At 37.8% G+C, this 23,345-nt stretch overlaps 1 protein-coding gene across 3 annotated transcripts in view; it reads left to right on the top strand.

The window, feature by feature from the left end:
- B3GALT1 (beta-1,3-galactosyltransferase 1) overlaps positions 1-23,094 on the top strand; it is a 495,516-nt gene extending 472,422 nt beyond the window's left edge. For all 3 annotated transcript variants that reach the window (XM_054699829.1, XM_037523461.2, XM_054699828.1), the window contains exon 4: positions 18,225-23,094. In XM_054699829.1, coding sequence (XP_054555804.1) covers positions 18,453-19,433 — 981 coding nt within the window. In that variant the 5' untranslated portion in view covers positions 18,225-18,452 and the 3' untranslated portion in view covers positions 19,434-23,094. The remainder of the gene's footprint in view (positions 1-18,224) is intronic.
- Positions 23,095-23,345: the final 251 nt, after the last annotated feature.

The raw sequence follows: 23,345 nt of genomic DNA on the forward strand, positions 1-23,345 counted from the left end.
CAAACTGTTCGACCACACCACCTATTGTTTTAAAACTTAACCACATTGCCTCTTGGCATATGTCCCTTAATACTTTTTGAAATTACTGAACAAAATCCAAAATTCTGGGAATTAGAAATTAAAACTTCGTAGTTATAGTTGATAGCAAAGGTTTTTTTTAGACCAATTTGAATTTCTTTAATGAAATGTTTTCTCAAGCTTCACAGTTAAGGAAATTAAAATGAAAGGAAGTAAGAACTTATCATCCCAATGTAGCATGCTTAAAGTAGAGCTCCATTTAGAGTCAGGAATCCCAACCCGCTAGGTTCCCTCATGTCTCACTCGACCAGATACCTGGAAGAGCTCCTATGGCAAGCCTTCAGATAGGAATCCTCAGACTTGCCAGCCAGCCCAACTCATTATTGGAGTTGGCTCATTGCACAGACTACCTGGATGTGCTCATTTCAGCCTCTTAATAACTGCCCCAATGGTGTAAGTGATGCGGGCATTCATCCCAGAATATGCTGCAAGATAGATAACCTGGAAGACTTCAAACAGAATAGAGAATTGTCTCACACTGTCACCCTCAAGGCCCTCAAATCCCATGCTATTCTTATCCCAAGAGCCAGATTGTTGACTTAATGCTATTATATGGATTTGATCCATAAATTGCAGGTTTCAATTGTTTGTATTGTTTCTTTGAAATATTAGTGACTCAGGATTAAGTTGTAGCTACAGATTGATGAGCCAGGTAGAGGTATTATGACTGTCAGCAGCATCATGAGTTTGATTTCAGGAACACCTGGCGGCAGATCATTGTTGATGCCCTTGCTCCCTGATACCACTATAGAGACATATGAAATTTCTAAGACAAGGCTTTATAGAGTCAAGAACACTGTCATCTCTTCTAATATTCACATCACTGGAGTCCCAGAGAATGTTAACAAAGTGAGCTTAGGAAAAGCAGGAAGTCTGTCACACTAAATTTCTAACAGTGGAGAGATGCCTCCATAAATGAAATTCCAGTCTTTGACAGCAGAGTGGCATATGAGTAGGGAGCAGCATGCAAAGGTGTTGATACTTGCTAATTGGAAAAAAAAAAAAGGACATGAAAATGTTCTTACAACATGACCCTATATTTATAAATGAAAATACATAAAATGGGACCTCCCTGGTGGCGCAGAGGTTAAAGACACAGCGCTATCAAACTATTGCCAGCCACTGCAAGACAAGTTTGATCCCCTGCTGGCCAGGGAGCAACCCACATGGTGCAGCAGACCCTATCTGTCTCGCCCGCTGCTCCCCTCAGCAGTGTATTTCAGTAGATCTGTTTGTTCTGCTCCCCACTCTCTCTGGTGAATCCTCTCACCTCACCCCCAGCACCTCTGGTCTACACCCCAGTTCTTGTATGCATAAATAAATCAATCTTTAAAAAAAATAAAATACATAAAATGTAAAGAGAGAAGATATCTACATCTAGTTTAGATTTTGTTGATAGAATTATGGGTGATTTTAATTTTATTCTTTTTGCTTATTTAGATACTCTAAATTTTCTGCCTTAAGTGTGCATTGTTTTTATTGCTAAAATAAAAGCTTTCTCAAAAGCAATAAATCCTTAAAATATACTGTTAGGGGAAAATTAAGATAATTAAGAATAATAAGTTACAAGACTTGCAAAAAAAATTTAAATAGATACTATAATAGGATTATGTTTACCCAATAAAATAACCAAAAGCCTATAACTTGCATGCCTTCTCTAGACCCTTTTTTAGATAACAAAAGATGTTTAGCAAAAAGTGATGATAGTCATTTACAATTCCAAAAGGGAACAGGGAGTATTCTGTCTAATATAGCCTGGCATCCCACACTCTGCTCTCAGGAATCTCTTAGCAGAAACAAAATTCTCTGAGACATATCTTTGTCTTTATTTTCTTAAAGAAGTAGATAAAATTAAAGGCTCTGAAAAGTCTTGCTATAAGTAAATATGAACCTAGTGCTTCCAAAACCCAATCATATCTCACAACCCAGAGTAATAACAGTATTGGAATATATACCTTTTATATCTCTAACTATAAGGCAGCACTTTATAAAGCTTCTTTCAAACCTCATTGAGCATCTACTTATTTCTTAGCTCTCTGACCCAAGTAGGAGATAAATAATAATTTGATTTCTGATAATTATAACATGAACCATGCCCTAAAGCTCTCCAGGGACCCAGAAACATTGACACTTCTCTGTTAGCCTTCTGGGACTGCGATAGGCCCCAGTAACTATGGAGTCCATTATTGCTGTTGTGTTTTATGCCATGAAAACTTCTCAGTTATTAGAAGGTTATTATTCACTCTATTCCTATTACCTAAAGTGAAAATCTTCATCTGGCAACAACATGTGGTCTCTATAAAGAATTTCCCAGCATATCAAAATTAACCTGATAATAGCTCTAAAGATAATTCCCTGATAGGGCAGTTTTGGCAGTGAAACTATGTTGGCTTCAAACTTTTCGGTGGATATAGTTCCTTGGATGTGACATGAGGTAAAGCATCTTTAGAGGGGATTTCATAGAAGAACACAGAACATAAAGCTGTTGCAAATAATGACTGTGGCTGTGGCAACCCAAGGTGAAAAGCACTATTTGCATCACTTTATCACTCCTTAGAGATTCAATTTACACATGTTACTGCTGTAACCGGACAAGATGGATGTAATCACAAATGACCTACCACAACAGGAGGCCAGATAATTTATTTAAAAATCAGTTCAAAAAAACATTCAGGAGAGAATAATTCAAGGACTTGACAATTGACAACCTGTGAAAAACTACAAATATTCATCCAAGAAAGGTTTAGATTCTATATGGTGTTTCCTGAGTTTCTTTTTTATTTGTGCTGGCTTATTATGTGTATATCATGTGCATGTACATGTGTGTGTTTATTGCCTTCCACAGAATCTTTATCTTTAGTCCAAAAAATTTATTTTTAATTTAGAAGCATTATGACAAATTCATGAGTTCAGGCATTAAATCAGAAACAGAAATTTGTCTTGAATGAAAAGGACACACATGGGAGAAGATAGTTTACACTCAAAGTACAAAGCAGCTTTTGGTGTAGCTATCAGGCACATCACATAAATACTTGCTCTAGAATATGGTCTAATTATGTATGATATCACAGAAAAGGGCTTTTGATATTACTATTGGGTGACAGATTACTGTTTATGGCTAGCTGGAAGGCATTTATTCAACCATTATTTATTCGTCAACTACAATATTTCTTTTTTTTTTTTTTTTTTTAAATAGCATTTTTTTTTTTTTTTATTTATACAAGCACTGGGTACAGTCAGAAGCGCGGGAGGGTGAGAGAATTCACCAGAGCCAGAGCGGGGAGCAGAGCAGGCAGAAGGACCGAAGCACACTGCTGAGGGGAGCAGCGGGTGGCAGGAGAGGTCTGCGCGCCACATGGGACCCGCCTCCGGTGGCCGGGGAGCAGCCGGGGATCGAACCGGCGCCGCGGAGGCCACGGGCAGCTTCGCAACCCAGCACTCAACCGCTGCGCCACCGGGGAGGCCCCAACTACAATATTTCTTGCACTCTGCTTTTATGCTCAAGTATAGTGATAAAGATAGATATAATAATAAATGTAATAAAACAGTGTTAAATCCAGATAAAATATTTTCCTTTACGAGGTTACAATTTATCAAAGAGACACAGTTAAAAAGCAGTTGAAGAATCTAAACTATTGATCGAGGGGGGTTTTCCATGGAACATAAAGAAACAGTCAATCTAAAATACAATCAATGGTAAAGTTATGTGTATATAGAAGATGAAGAAATGATGACAATATGGTGGAGAAAAATATATACTCATGAGCAATGACTTTCTTTGCATTCTCAATTTCAGCTACATTCTACCAAGAAACCAACACTCCAACATACTGAAAATCTCCCTATTTTCCAGATAAGTCATTTAAAGGCTTTATTTTTTTCAGTATGCTTTCATCTTACCATTGAATGTCTCTTACTCTGACAAATTTTTCTTCTATTGATATTTCTCTATTTTTTAGATTTGAGCTCCAATTAAAATTTTTATCCCTCTAAAGAATTTAGCCCAAGGCCTTCCTGGTGGCAAAGGGGTTAAAGTCTCAGCACTATCAAGCTATCAGCAGCCCCTGCAACATGAGTTGGAACCCCAGCCAAGGAGCTGACGCTCATGGTGCAGCAGACCTCTCCTGTCTCACCCACTGCTCCCCTTAGCAGTATATTTCAGTAGATCTGCCTGTTCTGCTCCTCTGTCTCTGGTGAATCCTTTCATCCCCCACAATCTGACCTGCACCCCAATTCTTGTATGCATAAATAAATAAAAAATAAATAAATCTTAAAAAATTTAGCCCCATTATCCCCATGAAGATTTAACTATTTTAATCATAGTAGCATAACTAATTATTCTTTACTCCTTCTCAAATTGATTGTCATTAATATAACTATAAATTCCATAAAGTTAGGAAATTTGCATTTTAGTCTGTATAAATGATATAACATTTATAAATTTTAATCACAGGATTGTCAAATATAATGAATGAATAAATGCAAAGTAAAACCTTTTTTGTACCTTCCTCCACAAAAAGGAGGACAGAGGATAGTAAGTTGTCAGCACATCCCCTGAGTTGAGGATAGACATATATGCCATGTATAATTATATAAGTAAAACAAATGTATCATAAAAAACAACCAAATGAGAAAAGAAAAACCAAATGAATTTTCAGCAATTTTTTGAGAGCACAGTTATGGCAGCCTAGTTTTAAATGCAGGCTACATGGTTTCAGTGAATTCATGTAGGAGAAAGGGTCACAAGAGCTCCCTGGTAGAGATAATCAGTTGTCATCTAGGGCCTCATGCTTTAAGCAAAATCACAAGAGAGCCATGTGACTTCTGTTCATATGTCATATATTTCCAGACAGCATAGAAAGAGGGGGAAAAAAACAGTTTTCAAGTATAACCCTCAATTCAGAATGCTGTTCCTCACGTGGGCAATGTTATTTAGCATTTTACAGGATGAGTACAGCAAGGACTTAGGGTTGGTGTTTGGTAGTTCTTGCAAGCAGTGCATTAAGTGGCTGAAAACTAATAACAAAAATTCAACTCTGTATTTCGTTTTCAAGTTTTATACATACTTCATAACCAGTATGAAAGTTAGATTATCATCTTATTTTTATACCTAAAGAAGTAGAGAGAGTGATATGTGATGAGATTCTTAGTTGCAAACAACAGAATCTAGTATATCAGGTTAAGGAGAAAGGAACTATGGAAAGACATCGGGTAGCTTATGGAATCTCTGGGAAAGCCAGACCCACGTTTGGTTACTAACCATCCAGAACAGCATGACCTACTCACACCTACGATGTTCACATTTGTAAGGTGGAAATTTCATCACAATGTTTCCAGAAGAATCAGATATTTTGGTCACTCCAGGTGCTTTTAGTCAATCCAAAGAACCAGAAAGCAGCTTCTGTCCTTTGTTGCTCATTCTGGCATCAGTGTCTAGCCCAGAGGCATCTGATTTGGAGAAACTAGGTCATATATCTTTGTGCTTGTTGGGACCCAGGAAATTTAGTTTTAGATCTCAACTTCTTTCACAATTGGCCCATTTCTGGTAGAAAAGTTAAAGCAACACTGGAATGGGAAGTAGGTGAGCCAACCTACCAAATCTGTCATAAATAAAGACTTTACTTGACTGCTGTCACATAGCTATTAATTTGCAGTGTCTTACACTCTACCCAAGAGAGAATAGTTACTTCATTATGATAGAAATAAATAACTCATATGGCTTTTAGAGCTTAAGTAAAATATTCCTTAAGAGCAACTGTTTCCTTTTGACTTAGAATTATAAGAGCTTCCAGCATCAGTATGGGTTCATATTCTAGATATCCTAATATTGTGAGGGGGGAGTAGCCTTGTGAATGGAAATGAGAGGTCTTCATCTTTTCTCCATTTCTCTCTTTGAAATAATGACTGGGGCCTCCCCATGGTGCAGCGGTTGAACGCTGGGCTGCGAAGCTGCCCGCAGACTCTGCAGCACTGGTTCAATCCCTGGCTGCTGGCGATGGTCCCACATGGCACGCAGACTTCTCCTGCGGCGCCCGCTGCTCCCCTCAGCAGTGTACTTCGTCAGTCTGCCTGTTCTGCTCCCCACTCTGGCTCTGGTGAATTCTCTCACCCTCCTGCGCTTCTGACTGTACCCAGTGCTTGTATAAGTAAATAAATAAATCTTTAAAAAAATAAAATAAAATAAATAAAATAATGACTGATGTATCTAAGTCATGAACCTAAGGATTTCAGGACTGGAAAGGGCCTAGAGCCATGGCAAGATGCATGGTAGCAGTGAGTCCATTTCCCCTACCTCTCACATTACTCCATGGTAAAGAAAAAAAATATTTATAGCCATGTGAAAAGTTAAGTATAGAATATAGCATCTGGACCCACATATATTACAGTTTAACAGTTCTTCAAATTCAGGTTTAATCACTCACTAGCTATATGACACTGGGTCAGTTTGTTCCATCTCTGGGTCTCAGTTCCTGCTGTGTAAAAAATGGAAACAAGGATGGCTATTTCTTATGTTTGTAAGATAATATGAGTTATTTGTGAATCATGGTATGTAATCCTAGATAAAGTATTGATTACATAGAAACTATTACTTACTATTTCAAAATAATTGATAAACATGTCAACCTTTATTTAACAAATCTTAATGATATGCCATAATCATCTACTAGCCACAAAAATGGATATAGTTTTGACTGAACAGATAGGGCAGAAAATGGCAACTGAGAATTTTTTTACCTTTAATTTCTGATGGCTTAACATTTGTGTGGATCCATGTGTTTTTTTAGAAAGGACTACTTCCTTTTACAACTGACCTGTTTCCAATTATACTTAGAGACCTTTTCTGAATTCTACTTTTATAAACTTTCAAACTGAGGGGTTTTCAAATTACGTAATAAGAGATAAGGAAAGCAAATAGCTTGAAATCTCTTCGAAAAGTCACCATCTATCTAGGACTATCTGAAAGTATAACTATTAGAATTCGGTCTTTAAACAAAAAAATAGCCTCAGAATTTCAGGGAAAGTCATCTCTAATGGGCCCAGTAAAAATGCCTTTGAATAGAACTTTGTAACATTTTAACAATTTCCGAAACAGCCTGACATCCCTTGTGTAAAAAGTAAAGCTTAAATATGTAGGTGAACAAAAAGCAGTCATTTTTACCTTTTATTGGCGTTAGCAAAACCTGGCCTTGTGTGCCTGTTAAGTTTGCATATGATACAAACTTCCCAGCTTAAGAAATTGAATTGTGGTCTCACTTTGTGTTTTCTATGAGGAAAATAAAATACCAAAAAGCAGAAGGAAGGCAAGTATCTCCATGCTTTACATGTATAACCTGTCTGAAAATGAGAACAATGTTGAAAACGGGAAAGGACATTAAAGCCTATTGGTCTCTGACCCACCAGTGTTTGTGGTGAACATTGTTGGAAATGGGCTAGAGGAAGCCTTTCTCAAGAGAAGGAGTTCCCATGCTGAAGAGAGGGCTGAGGATTGGTTTGGAGAGTGTGAAGAGCAAGTAAAGGAGGGTTTAGTGAAGGAATCCAAGGCAAAAGTTACTATTAACTTCGAACTGTTTTGAAATCTGCTCTGTCAAAACTGTGACAATTTGTTCTTTGATGTGACTGTATTTCCAACTTCTTGTTCATGTAAGATGTCAATAAAACTCAAAAATCTATTTTGAAAAATGAAGATATGTGTAAGTGTGTCAAAAACAACTGAGAACAGGGAGTCTTGGACTGGGAGTTCCTGTGACCTTTTCAGATTGATTTGGTGTGCCATGTGGATAAATTGTTCAAGTTAAATAGGTGAGGGGTTAGAGAAAAGCAGAAGACACTCATTTACAGACTCTGGATATGAAATGAAGGAGAAAAATATGACAATAATTTAAAGTGATGCCCAGGTCAACAGAAGACCTTATTGCTGCTTTTGGTTTTTTTAAAGCAAAGTCAGGCAAACATGTCTAGAGAGCAATGACAGGCAGTGGGAATGGAAAGACTCAAAATCCCCAGTAGAGCAGGGGAATCCTTCATCCAGTGAGTCAGAAAAAAACAAGTGACAGAATTTTTGATCAGTGGAGAATATTGCAATTTTAATACTAAGCGTGATTTTAGGGAGAGAGGGTGCGGGAAATGTTTCCAAAGAGATTTCATGGCCGAGCTACAACTTGAATCCTTTTCTGTTGACTGACATCTTGTGATTTTTCTTGGAGACCAGACTGTCTCAGTCTCTTTAATTGTGAGTCTTTAAACCCACAATATTTAAAGTCACAAGAATAGGAATAGAGATGATGGACCTTCATGGGGAATTTATGCAGTGAGAAGAGAATGAAAAAGTGACACAGATGTGAGAATTGAACCACAGAGGCCTTGGGAGTGATTAATATTGTTATCCCTGCCCTTGGAATCCAATTTAGAAGAGCCCAATATAGCCTAAGACAGATTCAAGAGCTATGTGAGGTGGATTGTGGTCAAGAATTCAAGGCACTAGTAGGATGAAAACTGGCAGATGGGCTCTATAACCACTGGGGAAATAAGAATCTTTAGCAAAAGGAAGTTGTATAAAGAAGGGAGTGTGTAGAAATAGAAACCTCAAGCATAAAAGGTTGGTGAAGATGAATTTGAGCACGTGTTTGGTGAACAGTAGGTGGGGAGCAATGCTGAAAATTGGCACAGGTAAGGGCTTCGAAGAAACAATATAGATGGCTAAGGACAGAATGAAACCAAGTAGAATTTTCATCTGATGGGCCAGAAGGCACTAGTTTTTAAAAGTATACCACAGATTTGAGAAACAAAAGGGCAAGACTGAAAAGCTACCCTGCCAGACAAAACTATTACTGTCACCCAGGCTCTCCTTTGGGTGGAATTTAGAACAATGTATAAAAGTGATTCTAATGCTAAAAATTGATAAATCCTTTAGTGAAATGATATACCTTGTAATATGTCATTTCAGATAGGTTCTATTACAACCTTGAAGAGCCTATGAAGAAAAAAATTGATGGATTTTATATTGGCTTTGTTTTGCACATCTGTAAAATCATCATGGTACAGCCTTTCCAGGATTTCTTGGTGTACAAAGAATGTCAGTTACAGCTACTGAGAGGACTATTTAAATCCGGTGGATTTTTAATATTCTAAAGCTGTATCCAAAAAACATTCTAATACTATGCATCACATTAGTGTTAATAATCACAATATTCCTAATGACATTTTCTCTAACATGTATATCACCAATTTTACAGAAATATAAGACCTTTACTTATATAGACATTATATAATAATATGGAAAGCTTCCTGTGAAATCAGCCAAGTAGAAATGCCAACTTGTTTTTTTCCTTTTGAGTAGCAGCCAAGTAAGAAAACTGCTTTTGCACCAATTAGTTAAGATGCATAGACTAATCGTTGCTCATGAAACATCTTTTTTTTTTTTTTTTTTTTTTTTTTTTTTTTTTATTTTTTATAGAGGCATGCTTTATTTATTTGTTTGCTGGTTTGTTTGTTTTGTTTATACATGCACTGGGTACAGTCAGAAGCGCGGGAGGGTGAGAGAATTCACCAGAGCCAGAGCGGGGAGCAGAGCAGGCAGAAGGACCGAAGTACACTGCTGAGGGGAGCAGCGGGCGGCAGGAGAGGTCTGCACGCCATGTGGGACCCTCCTCCGGTGGCCGGGGAGCAGCCGGGGATCGAACCGGCGCCGCAGAGGCCGCGGGCAGCTTCGCAACCCAGCGCTCAACCGCTGCGCCACCGGGGAGGCCCATGAAACATCTTATAGGCAATCTTCTCAGGATTTGTCTCTGTCATGTTTATATTAATAATGCCAATATTTTTCATTCATGTAGCACTATTTAGCTTTCAAATTCAGTATCTCTTTTGATCTTTAATGACCCTGCAATGTGTGCTCAGATATTAATATTCACATTTTATAGATGAGAAAACAGAGAGGGGGTGCTCAGAATTCAGAGCTAAAAATCTGGAAGTTAAGTCCAGATCTTTTGGTGACATCAAATTGACTATCTACAAAGTAATTTCCTTTGACATCAGCTACATAAAGTTATTTTGAGCTATCACATGTTCCAATAACTTGACATTGTATAAAGGGGCATTTGAATTTGAAAAGGAAAAAAAATGTAAGTTCTTTTCTATATGTTATCAGTTCCTGCATGGTACTAATATCCATCTTTGAAATGTAGCCAAAAATAAAATTACCTCTTTGTAATGGGTTGTCTAAAAGAAACATCTCCTTAGATTTTACAGATAGTAAGTTCAATAACACTTTTCTGGTTTCTAAAATATCTATTTATATCAGCTTCCCCCTATGTAATAGGCCAAATGAATACTCCTTTCGGTATCACATAGCTCATCATTTTAAAATTCTCCCAGCTGCTGTTTATATTACTAGGATGTCTTTCCTCTCATCCTCTTCCACATCGGTAATAAAACATTCTAGTGTTTCCTTTCCCAGTGGAGAAGCCCTACCCAAGGCCCGACCACATTGCCAGGCTCTGAGGTTTCTATGATTAAATAAGTGATTGCTCGGCCCATCTTTAAAAATGTGTCTCCTGTCGGGCAGTCAGGATACAATATCCATCACTGCAAAGGAAGCCAAGCATTTATTTAAAATAATGAGATATCCTCATTTTCATTTTTCCCTGAGAGGATTGTAGTAATGTTTTAAAATTCTCCAAATTCTAGAACTAGGGCAACACATTGATTTGAAGAAAGCTATAATCTTCCCTTCTAATTTGAAGTGCACTTTTTTGCAGTGAAATAGAGTGCAGCTTTCAGAATAGCAAGAGCCCTAAACCCACACAAAGACATCCTCATCCTGACCACTCCTCTTTCAAGTTGGCCCATTCTTCTGAATGCAGAGATTTATAAAGACCTTTCCAGTGAATTTTGAACTAAAAGGAGAAGGGGTCACATAAATTCTTCAAGATTTAGGAGAGAAATGATTTCAACTTCCCAGTCATAACGAATATTACCTTTAGCTTCCTAGCCATCCTGGTTGTAAATGATCTGTAGGGTGAGTTCAATTATGGGGTCTCTTTGAAAAGATTCATAATTGCATTTTTAAAAGGAACAAATTATCTCTTTGTCTTTCCAAGGCAAAGGAATCAGAATGCTTACTTCAGTGAGCATTCAGGGATTTCAAATTCTATGGTATGGTGCCTTCCACACCAAGGAGGCTTACTTCAAAGAAAGACCAGGAGAAAAAGCCAGCCCTCTGTGATTTGGGGAGATAATAAGTTAGCAAGCTGTATAGCATAATGGTTTATGAAATTTTTCCTTCAAGGACCATTATCTAGTGTTAATAGTGCTTTATTTCTTCCTCTCCTGTGCTTATTTAGAGCATAATTACAAGAGCAGGAGAAAGGGAGGGAGTTGGGCATCAAGATAACCATTTGCCAAATTAATGCAGCCAAGTAGTCTCTAGCCTCTGGGGTTCATTTATCAATTAGTTCCGTAGCAGTGTAAGTTCGCTCTTTCCCCCACAGAATGAAGATTCTTTGATTTCACTCATATACCAGCTCTGAGAAAAGTCATTTGAGATCAAAACACCTTGCAGAATGGATCCCTTTTACCTTATTCAGTATCATGCAGTGCTCTACAGCATTTCTCAGCCTCTTCAAGAACATTTCTCAAGCACATCGATTGTTTTCTCCTGTCCCTCTTTTCCTTACGCCTCCCCTTTGCCTCAGCTTCTCCCCCACCCCTTACCTTTTCTGAATCTTTTTCTGAGTCTTCCTTTCATTCCTTTTTTTAAAAACTGCTTAAAATTGAGTTTTTTTTCAAATGATTTATCTTTCTGTACCATCTGCTTCATATTTTTAAAGTTACTATTTGGATTTGAACGTTAAAACTACTTTTGTAATGCCATGTGGTCTAATATTCAAAATTGTCTCCAAATACTACAAATGCTGGTAGTCCAAGGTGACACTGGACAACTTTCTTTATTCTCTAGAAGCCAAGTCAATATCTCAAGAACTATTGGTCAAAACAATTTGGAAAATGTGCCACAGCCCTGATTTATCTCTCTTAACTAATGGAGTTCTTAAGAGGGTCAAAGGAAAGAGAAAGAAATAGGATCAAAAGGATTGCTTAGAACTATGCCATTGTTCTTCACATGGTCTTAAAAAAAAATCTGAACTAGCATTATTTTTAATGTAAAAATAAACCAACCTTTGTGACCTTTTTAATACTCATGTTTCATTCTTCCTTGAATGTTAAATACAAAATTTCTTATCCTTTAAAAATTGGTTTACCGAAATCCATAAAACATGAAGGAGTGAAGTCTTGTAGAGCAAAGTATTTCATTTTGTTGTTACAGTGGGCCTGTTCCCCCCAGAAGAAATATGATGAAATCCTCATTTCCTTGTGCCTAATAATTCAAATATGATCTTCTTTGGAAATAGGGCCTTTACATAGATCATCAAATGAAGTAATTAAAATGAGCTCATTTATAGCTGGTTTCCTTGTAAATAAGGACTGGTATCCTTATAAAAATGGGGCATTTGGAACAGAGGAGCACACAGGGAGAATATCATATAGAGATGAAGGCACAGATCAGGGAGTGCATCTGCCAGTCAGGCATCACCAGCTAATCACCAGAAGTTAAAAGAGAAGTATCAGACAGATTCTCCCCCACAGCCCTCAAAAGAAACCATCTCTATCATCATCATCATCTCAGATTTCTCCTCTTCAGAACTGTAAGACAATAAATTTATGATGTTTAAGCCACCTGGCTCATGGTACTTCGTTATAGCAGCGCTAACACACTGATACAGTAGATAAACTGCATCTCTGGGAGCTGAGGGCCTTTGCAGGAATGTGTGGAGTAGCCTCAGCAGGGAAACAGAAAGCCAAGAATAGTCAAAATACCAGGGGGAGAGAGAGGTCAAAAAATAAAAATATATTCTTTGGGAAGCATTAATCTCAAAGAGGCAAGAAAGAAACAAAAAGTTTAATGAAGACTCAAAGACTGAACCACAGATGCCAGAGCATTCTGTTCTCAGTTCAAATGTCACCCACTCAGAGAGTGACCACTTTATTGAAAGTAGCCCTGCTTGTAACCTCCCACCTCTGTTCAGTCTCTTTCTCATTAAACCACTTAACTTGTGTCTCACTTTGATCACTACCTGAAATTGATATTTGCATTCATTTCTCATATGTTCAATTTCTGCCTCCTTCTCCTAGAAAGTAAGCTGCCCATCTGGCTCACCAGCTTGTAAAACAGTGCTTGGCATGTAATGGGTGTTGTGTGCATCTTTGATGAACAAGTGAACTATTTTTGAAAATTGAAGGGAGATTAGAACTTGGAGATAGTATATTCCTTGAGACTTCAGGGAGTGGCAGCAGGCCACTTGGTGGGTTCCCTGCAGATTGGAATGATTCCAAGCCAACTCAGTGGCAGCTGAGGTGTGAGAGATCAGTTTGACTTTACCTTCCTGAACAATGATGGAGAAGAGCATGAGCTTGGCACCCCAAGTTATGCACAGGTCACTCAAGACCCACTACCCACTTGTTCCTAGAACATACTTCTGGATATAAAACAGGAGAACTTTATCAATTTGGAACCCTTTTAAAAAAATAAATTACTCAAAATATTAGATAATCAATCATGCAATTTCTAAGAAAAACATGCTTCTTAAATGAAAAATTCTGTCCTATTAACTTCCTGAAAGGTGAAGGTGGATTGTTACTGGAGAGTTCTGTGAATGATGTAATCTGTGGTGCATTAAGACCCCTGGGTGGGGAAATCTTTCAGATGTTCTAGTTGAATGTTTCTCTTTGGAGGAATTTGTGTTTAATGGATGACAAATTAATGTGGCATCAGTGTCTGTAGTTGTGGTAAGACTGCTAAAAGGAATGACAAATGTTAGATGTGCAGCTTTGTATTTATACATTAATGTGTCTGTTAAACAGGACTTTTTTAATTTAATCTTGTGAAACTGAGAGACTCCTCCAGAAGATTCTGCTTTGTGACACTCAGTTCTTCCCCAGAACTTTTCAGTTAATGTAGTTCCTTATTTTAGTGGACTTGGGTTTTGAGTTTTCCAGGATAAAAACATAATTCTCTAGCAGAAATATCTGTACAGTGCAGTCACTAAGCCAAAAACAACAACAACAACAAGAAAAAAAAAAAAACACCTGACAACAACCCTATGTATTTAGAACAATCAATCAATATATGTTCTTTGGATCCCAAATCATGAACCAACATAACTGGTACCCTCTTTGTTTCATCAGAGTATCATTGGCACCCTTCCCTAGAAATTCATAACAATATCTATAATGTATTTGGAAGCAATATCTATAATGTATTTGGAAGCAAAGCAGATGTTATTTTTGGCCTTATTTTTTACATAAGGTTACTGAGGCACGGAAAAGACAGATAGCAAGTTAGGATTACTCCAGGAATAATACATGGACATTTGACCCATTACCAACTACTTCATTCAAATTACTCTTTATTCAATTACTTTATTCAAATAATTCAAATTATTGAAATTACTCTTTAGGGCCAAATACACCATACTATTCTCTTATCTTTTATTACTATTTCTGGCCCAGAGGCATATTTTTCTACCTAACTGACCACCTGCAAAATCTGTTTTGTTGTAAGCAAAAAGGACATTTTAACACCCCTTGTTGTAGGTCCATGTTATCTCAGGCTGCTCTTTAGAATCTAAGGTGGTTCTTTTGTACAGTTCAAATCCTCTGTTTTTATTTATTTACTAGTGACCAAGATGGAATATGGTGACTACTTTTGTTCTCACATCTAAATAAGAAGACAATAGAAACAGTGATTCTTTCTTCATGTGTGTGTATGTGTGTGTAGACTTCAGAATAAAATAACTGCAAAGTGTTTCTGAGCCTCCTCAACAGTTATAGCTTCCCCCTATCCCCAAAATCTTCAAATTTTAATATGTTCTTTGCAAATATTCATTTTTCAAATCAAAAAAGGGACTACACGGCAGGGCAGGCTGGGGTGGGTAGCAAACATTGTTTAAGAAGGAACAATGATGTCAATAAAAAGAAAATTAAAAAAAAAAGAATGGCCACAAAATTGATGTGGTATGATATGTAGCAAATCAAAATGAACTAGAAAAATATCCAAGCAATGGACACACATCTGAGAAAATTGATGAATGGAGAGCAGCCTGATGTGCTTCCTTTCCCTGTTTTGCCATCCAAGATGTTGCCCTTTGTCCTAATGCCTTAGGCATCTGGGACTATAGTCTCTCACTAGTTGTGTCTGCTTGAGTTTGCTACTTAGTACTTCTGATTCTCCATTCTCTCCTCTGTAAAATGGAGAAAATACCTTTCTTCTAACACTGCAAGGATCAGGCTGTATAAAACACATAGCATAGAATATAGTACAAGGCTCAGTACCTCATACACTACACATTTTTAAATGAGACCCTATGATAACAGTGGTAAGAAGGATCGTATTTGCTAGCTGTCTGGGGAAGAAAGCTTCTTATTCTATAAAAAATATTTATAAATGTGTAAACTTTTATTCATGCCCTCAGCTACTTGTCTTCTATTTCACTCTTTTACTTCTTTATAAATCTTCCAGATATCAATGTTTTTAGATTCCTTCCTCCAGAAAAGTCACACAGACCTTTATTAGATAAAACAAATTTCACTCTTCTTAGGCATAGGCCTATGGGGAAAAGAAATCCTTAATATGGGAGTGTGACTTGCTATTGAAATCAGTGAACAGGATTTGCAAATGGTACATTCCTCTCTTATGACCTTTACATTGCAAAGATGGGTCATAAGCTACTCAGCTGAGAGTAGTTTCTGAGTGCCTCTCGCTGCTGACCCTTGCTTCCCTGGAGATCCCCAAATCTCACCATCCCTACTCTCCCCATCACCCTATGCTCTTCCTTTACTCCAATATTTGTAGTTCTGACACATGCCGTGCTCTCTTATGCTTTGCACTGGTAGGTCCTCTTCCTAGAATGTCTAACTTTCATCCAGATAATTTCTACTTGTTCTTGAAGATTCATCTTAGGTAAACTTTCTGAAATTTCCATGACTTGCTCCCCAAAACAACCTTGTGGTTTGATGGCAGGACGGGGCTGGGAAATGGAATTTCACATTGTAGTCTCTGTGAATGGTGCCCTCTGGAGTCGTACCAGGCACAGTTGCCAGGTACGACTGGTTCTCCCATACCCTGTCTGTCCACTGACCTCTCCTGTGTACTCCTGTAGCTTTCTGATGATAGTGCTTGTCACACTGTTTTAATAATTTACTTGAAGTCTTGCCTCCCAGACTCTTTCCCTCTGGAGGAGTATGAGTTCTGCTGTGTTTTTTGAATACTTTGTGCACACCATTATCCTCCACTAATAGCCTTTTAGTAGTTCCAGTGGAGAATTTGACAGGAGTCTCTTTCAGGTGAGTCTCTTGGGGAGTCCCTTACTAGATTAGCGACAGTTGGCTTGAAATTTAGTGTGAAGATGAGAAGGGCTCTATGATGATCAAGTTAGGCTTATAAGAATCGAGACAAGCCTTGGACAATATTGGAGAAAGTGTGGTTCTAGTACCATTTTGAGACTCACGTTGCTTTGGAATCCAAATGGAGTTGATGACTGTGTCTCCTACATTGACAACCCCTTGTCTAAACTCTCTATTACTGCTTTCTCTCACTTATGCTTGCTTACTGTTTAAGGTGTCAAAGCTTGCTGCACATCAAATCCTTCTTTTTATCAGCTCTGCTGCACCTTATAGCAGAATTTTTCGCCAGGAGGCCAAATACCAAAGCCTGTATTTGGAGAGTATTTATTATGGGTTGGATGCCTGAGTCATGCTGCTTGAAGCCATTCTAATATTCATTTAGTTGGAACCGTAACCACAGTGAGTTACTGCTCATCTCATATGGGCCCTATATTCACAGTCAGCTCTTGGCTGAGACAAGTGGATGTGTATTATCTCTGCTGTTGCCCATTGTGTCTTTTCATTTCATCATGAGTATTGTGCTTAGAAACATCATTTTCAATCTATAAACCAGTTAAATTCTTTGAACACAGTCTGTACATTCAAGAGTATAGTTTTGTTTGAAGCAGACTTTGTTGAAATTTATACCCATTATCTGCTATCTCTTTCTTCCATGACTATCATTTTTTGGTCTCACTGGGAAGGAAGAGACCATTTTTTACACGAATGAACTTTGTAACCTGGCATATATTTTTAGATGGCATGATAGCAATTGATGTTCTAGAAGGGCTTAGAGTTCTGAAGGACAAATTTTCTTATATGAACACCAATTAATGCGCCCCGTTGCCTTCATTGAATTTGTGGTCCCCAGTCTTAGTCATCTTTCATATCATACCCCTGCGTATACAGACAAGTGTAACTAAGTCAAGAGAATTAACAAGGGCCAGAATAATTTCATCAAAGGAACATAAAGATGAGTTGCCGAAAGTCACAAAAAGTGATACCATGTAGATCAACTCCAACATGAATGCTGCCAGCCGTCAGAAAGGACACTTGGGCAATGGCCTCCAGATGTGAGGGATAAAATTATCCTCCAGATGAAGCCTCACAGAAGACTGAGAATTAGGAACTAGCATTTGTGAGAGCAACAGGAAGGGGGAAATGAGAAAAATTTGGGAATTACTTGTAAGTCAAATCCAAGAGAGACCATTTTAGTAGATTTTCTCATGGTGATTGACACATTTTCAAATATAGGGCCAGAAAAAGCCAAGAGATGCTGAGAACTGATCACTTCATCAGAGTCAAGAAAACAAAAACCCAGACTTGGAAAACATGGAAAAGAATTATGAGGTTGTTTGTGAGACTCTCCTACTTGAATGAGGACTTTAGGGTCAGAAAATACTAACTGCAAAGAAGGCCTTTTGTGAAAAGATGGAATCTTTTTGAATTACTAAATTGTTGAGTTTACTTCATATTCTTCTAGAGTTTATAATCTATATGCTTGTTGATTGGGTATGACTATACATAAACAATTTCTATCAAGGGAAGAAATGGGAAGACGGTTGTGTCAGGAAGTTTTCCGTACTGATGGAAACAGATGATTGTGTTTATTTTAGTCATTGTGGGTAATTCTTATGCCCTTCTTATGTTGTTTGAAGATGTGAAATGACTAAATAATTCTGAACGACAACTGTACTTTATTGATTTTGCAGAATTAAGAGGAAGATTTGTGAGGCCTGGAGCCTTCCATCAGGTTTGGAAGAAAGGAAAGTGAATGCAGAGATGCCAGAGTGCCACTGAGACCATGGACAATCCCACACTCACGCTTCTGTGTTGAACTTTAAGATTTATGTGTAATATGCTGCCTCTGCAAGATGAAAAAAAGCTAATGCCAACAAGGCCTATTCTTCAGTATTTGGAGTAGACGTGCTCTCAAGACAATGGCTTCAAAAGTCTCCTGCTTATATGTTTTGACAGTTGTGTGCTGGGCCAGTGCTCTCTGGTACTTGAGTATAACTCGTCCTACTTCCTCCTACACTGGCTCCAAGCCCTTCAGCCACCTAATAGTTGCTAGGAAAAACTTCACCTTTGGCAACATAAGAACTCGGCCTATAAACCCACATTCTTTTGAATTTCTTATTAATGAACCCAAGAAATGTGAGAAAAATATTCCTTTCCTTGTTATCCTCATCAGCACTACCCACAAAGAATTTGATGCCCGCCAGGCAATTCGAGAGACTTGGGGAGATGAGAACAACTTTAAAGGGATTAAGATCGCAACTCTCTTCCTCCTGGGCAAGAACTCTGATCCTGTTCTGAACCATATGGTGGAGCAAGAGAGCCAAATCTTCCATGACATTATCGTGGAGGACTTTATTGACTCCTACCATAACCTTACCCTCAAAACTTTAATGGGGATGAGATGGGTGGCCACTTTTTGTTCAAAAGCCAAGTATGTCATGAAAACAGACACTGACATTTTTGTAAACATGGACAACCTTATTTATAAACTACTAAAACCTTCCACCAAGCCAAGAAGAAGGTATTTCACTGGCTATGTCATCAATGGAGGGCCTATTCGGGACGTGCGCAGTAAGTGGTATATGCCCCGGGACATGTATCCTGACAGTAACTACCCACCCTTCTGCTCGGGGACTGGCTATATCTTTTCAGGCGATGTGGCCGAACTCATTTACAAGACCTCACTCCATACAAGGCTTCTTCACCTTGAAGATGTGTATGTGGGACTGTGTCTTCGAAAGCTGGGCATACATCCCTTCCAGAACAGTGGCTTCAATCACTGGAAAATGGCCTACAGTTTGTGTAGGTTTCGTCGAGTTATCACCGTGCATCAGATCTCTCCAGAAGAAATGCACAGAATTTGGAATGACATGTCAAGCAAGAAGCATCTCAAATGCTAAGATTTTTACTGATGTAAATACATTTCTTTGCTTTTTTTAAGAAATGGGGCCTGGGGTGTTGATATTTTACAGGTGTCACCAGGCGAGATGAACTGGTGAGGGGTTTTGTAAAAAGTTTTTTCCTTTCCGTTCTTAGTTCCTTTCTTGGAATTGCAAATGTTAGACTCTGGTTATAGAAACAATACATGAGTTAGAAGGACCAGGTCTCATCCTCAGGTCCTAAGGCATTGCTATTGATCTCAAAAAGCAACTTCCTAACAACTGCTAGGATTCACATACTATGTATCTGAGAGAAAAAAAAATCTGGTTCTGGGAAACTGTAACAGTAATGTCTTCATATCATCTCTGCAAAAAATAAGTAAATAACTTTATCAAAAACAATTCAGAAATGCACAGTCAGGAAGACTTGCTAGATGTGATTATTAATATTGTATGTGCTGTTACATTGAATTTTTACATATATTACCATATAATGTGTACAGTATCTTTGGTTCCTCCAAGAGATGAACTTAGTACTGGCAGGAGGTTGCAGTTAAAAAAATGGAAATTTAAACCTGAGACTCAGATATTCTATGTGTTTGGAAGACAGCTCTGCTTGCTCATCCAAGGAGTAAACCTAGTCAGTAGGTGGAATGTATATAAAATGCTGCTTAGCAAGGTAAACAAGAAATTTGGTTTTTTGCTCTTTCAGAACAAACATTACCTGGTGCCTCCAAGGAGACTTTGCCAAACATAATCTCATCTGTTCCCCCCACACAGTGTCGCTAAATGCATTTTACAGTATCTGGCTCAGATAGGCACATGTGTAGAAATAAGTTGGTAAGAAGCCAGAACAACAATAAATCACATGGAGAAAATATGAATTTCTGTATACATGATAATTAGCATAAGTTTAGCAATAGTATAAGATGCCCCTCCCACACATTTACATTTGCAAAACACGTGAGAAAATCTCTTCGTGGGTACCAATACTATCGAATGAGTTAGCCCTGAAATTTATAGATACAATATTCTCTAGCATCCTAAGCACCTAAGTACCTCTAGCAGCGATGCTGTTGGGAGGTGTTCTGGAGATTTGGTGATGAAGGTTCAGGAGAACAAAGGGTGGGGAAGCTTGGGGTCAGGGCTCATGGATGCCATTGTACTTACTGGGTATGTGAGCAAGAATCTCCTACCTACTGTGCTTCAATATGCTCACTTATAAAATGGCTGGAAATAACACCTACCTCACAGGTGCTGTGAGATCAAATTGCATTTGGTAACTCTTCTGATGCCCTTAGTTACAAGGTGCTACTTCATGCAGTGTATTGGGCATTATGCTACATGCTAAAATTATGACAGTGATGGTCATCAGTGGTAGTAACATCTTAATATAAATTCTACCCCCAGAATATTTAATATGAACTAGTAGTGTATCAGTCCTTCAATGACATTCACTTTTCCTTGGATAAAGGTTAGGTGTTGGGGAAGCTTCAGTTTCTCTGTCATTTCGTCTGGTTTCAATGAATACATTATTACTTCAGTACATTGCCTTGATATTCCAGGGTGCTGAAAGTGGAGGCAGCTACCTTTCTTTGGGGAGGAGCCTCTGACTGAGGATATATTGTAATTGAAGTACTTGCTTTGCAAAATGTGTCACATCAACTTAGATCTCAGGAAACATTTCATCTGAATTGTCAGTGAGAACCTTGAGGACAGTTTTAAGTGATCCACCTCTATCAGAAGTGTAGCCACTCAGCAAAGCCACACACTGACCATCTACCAATCATTAGAAAACCTGTTTCAATCAAAGAAAGCCTCACAACTGAAAGAGTACAGCTTTTTTTTTTTTTTAACGTGACTCTTCAAAGCCCCCGTGAAAGTTGATAGGAAACAGGTTGAAAAAATGAAATGGAAATCATGGACTATTTCTTGAAAATATTGGCTCTGTCATCCCCAGCCCAAAAGAACCCAATATGACACAGCCCTTCTTAGCCTTTAATACATTTTCATCTTAGTCAGCAGGAATGCTGAGTTTGATTAGAAAACGGTATTAGATAGCCTGGGGAGATAGATCCACACAAGGTGAGCCACCTCCCACCCCTCCCCCTTCGACTGCTGTGAATTCCTATCACTTGAAAATTCCTGATTTTGTACTTGGCTCGTCTTTCAGTTATGCAGCAAATCAAGTGTCTGTCTTAACTATCATATTGCGACTACCTTATGCTCGGTCAAGCCACCTTTGGTGTGAAGGAATTGCACATTATAAGCATCATACATATATGTACATCGATGAATTGTTCTGTGTGTGTGTATACATAATGAATAGAGCCCTAATCGTTAAACAGAGCAAAAATCAGAGCATCGTATGTCTTAAAGAACTATTTCCTAACTCTTACGCTAGGTAGTGCCCATGTGACCAACATATAAATATTCATCAGAGACCATATGTATATATTTTAAAGACATTTTTTTCTTCTCCCAAATTGTACTGATAGCTAGAATCTGCTTGCTATGTAACATTTTCTTCTGCATGAAACTTGGTGAGGCAAGGCCATTGGTTCAGTGTTTCAACAGCCTAAAGCATGTTTGCCCTTTGTTTTTTGAATGTTCAAAAATATTTACGTCGAGTGATCCAGAAAAACTATAATTTTATATTTTGTTAATTTCATGGCATTGGTCAAATTATACTGTCAATCATTTAAGTCATTTTTTAAAAGTTAGCATTTCTTTGACATCAGATATTTCAGAGTATTGTACCAAGAGTCATCCAGGCAATTTTTACAAAACCTTCTGACTGTTCCCCCCACCTGTTTTGTTTATTGTGTATTGGAAAACAAAAGGGAACAGTAATCAATTTTTGTATTCTTAAAATTTCTTTTTTTGAAATTTCTTTTTGGATAAAAAGTTTTATTTTTGGTGTCTAGTGTTTGCGGCTTTGTGTCTTCTTACATTAGAGCAAATGCCAGTGTCAATATATAGTGGTGTGTTTTTAAGTAACCAAAATCAAACATGAAGATCATTTTCGATTTGGATTAAATTCAAAAACAACAAAACCCCTTTAGGTGGTATGACATGGGGAAAATAAACTCTTTACAGAGAAGTCAAGGAAGGAATTTTTCAATCAAATCTCTTCTATCAAAGACAACGGAATATTTGCATTAACGCATCGGGGATTCATTTTCTACCTTTCCTAATCTGTGGGTTTCGTGGGGGAATTGACTGTCATTTCTTCTGTAAAGGTGAAGATAGTTTTTATAAGCAGCAGTAACTTGTGAATGAAAAAAGTAATTTACTAGAAACGCTTGATGATAATTGACATTTAGGTATATTGTTATATATGAATGATTGTATTTATGTATTTATTTGTCAAAATTGTACATACTATTTCGCCAAACGTAATTGTCTGTAAAAGTGCACTCTCCAGGTTTGTAGTACTGTTTAGGGTTACATGGGTTGCCAAACAAGCTGCTAATCAGAATACTATTTTTTTGTATCAATGTTATAAAATTGAAAATTGACAAATAGATGCTGAGATGTCTTAAATTCAGTTTTTTCACCTTCCTCTTGAAACATTAACTGTTGATTGAAAGCACGATGCTAATGTATAAGCCCATCTGTCATGAGGAAGATTATGGTTTCATAAAGCTGATTTTTTAAAACATTGGGACAAATAAACAGAAGGAGAATATATTTTCCATTTTGTTTCTTTTCTGAAAGACTCTCTTTGGTAAGATGTAATCCTAAAAATTAACTGATGACCTGTTAATTTATAATTAACCTTCTCCACATTCTCACTAGAGATAATAGTTTAAATCATTCATAACTCATCTGTAATAGCCCATTGCAACTTCTCAGCTAGAGATGACTTGGTCTAGTAAACCATGGGTTACTTCAGGACTTAGGAGACAGGCATCTCCCTAGTCCCTTGAG

The sequence above is a fragment of the Talpa occidentalis genome, unplaced genomic scaffold (assembly GCF_014898055.3).
Source record: "Talpa occidentalis isolate TD23 unplaced genomic scaffold, MPIMG_talOcc4v2.1 talOcc4.3, whole genome shotgun sequence".
NCBI lineage: Eukaryota > Metazoa > Chordata > Mammalia > Eulipotyphla > Talpidae > Talpa > Talpa occidentalis.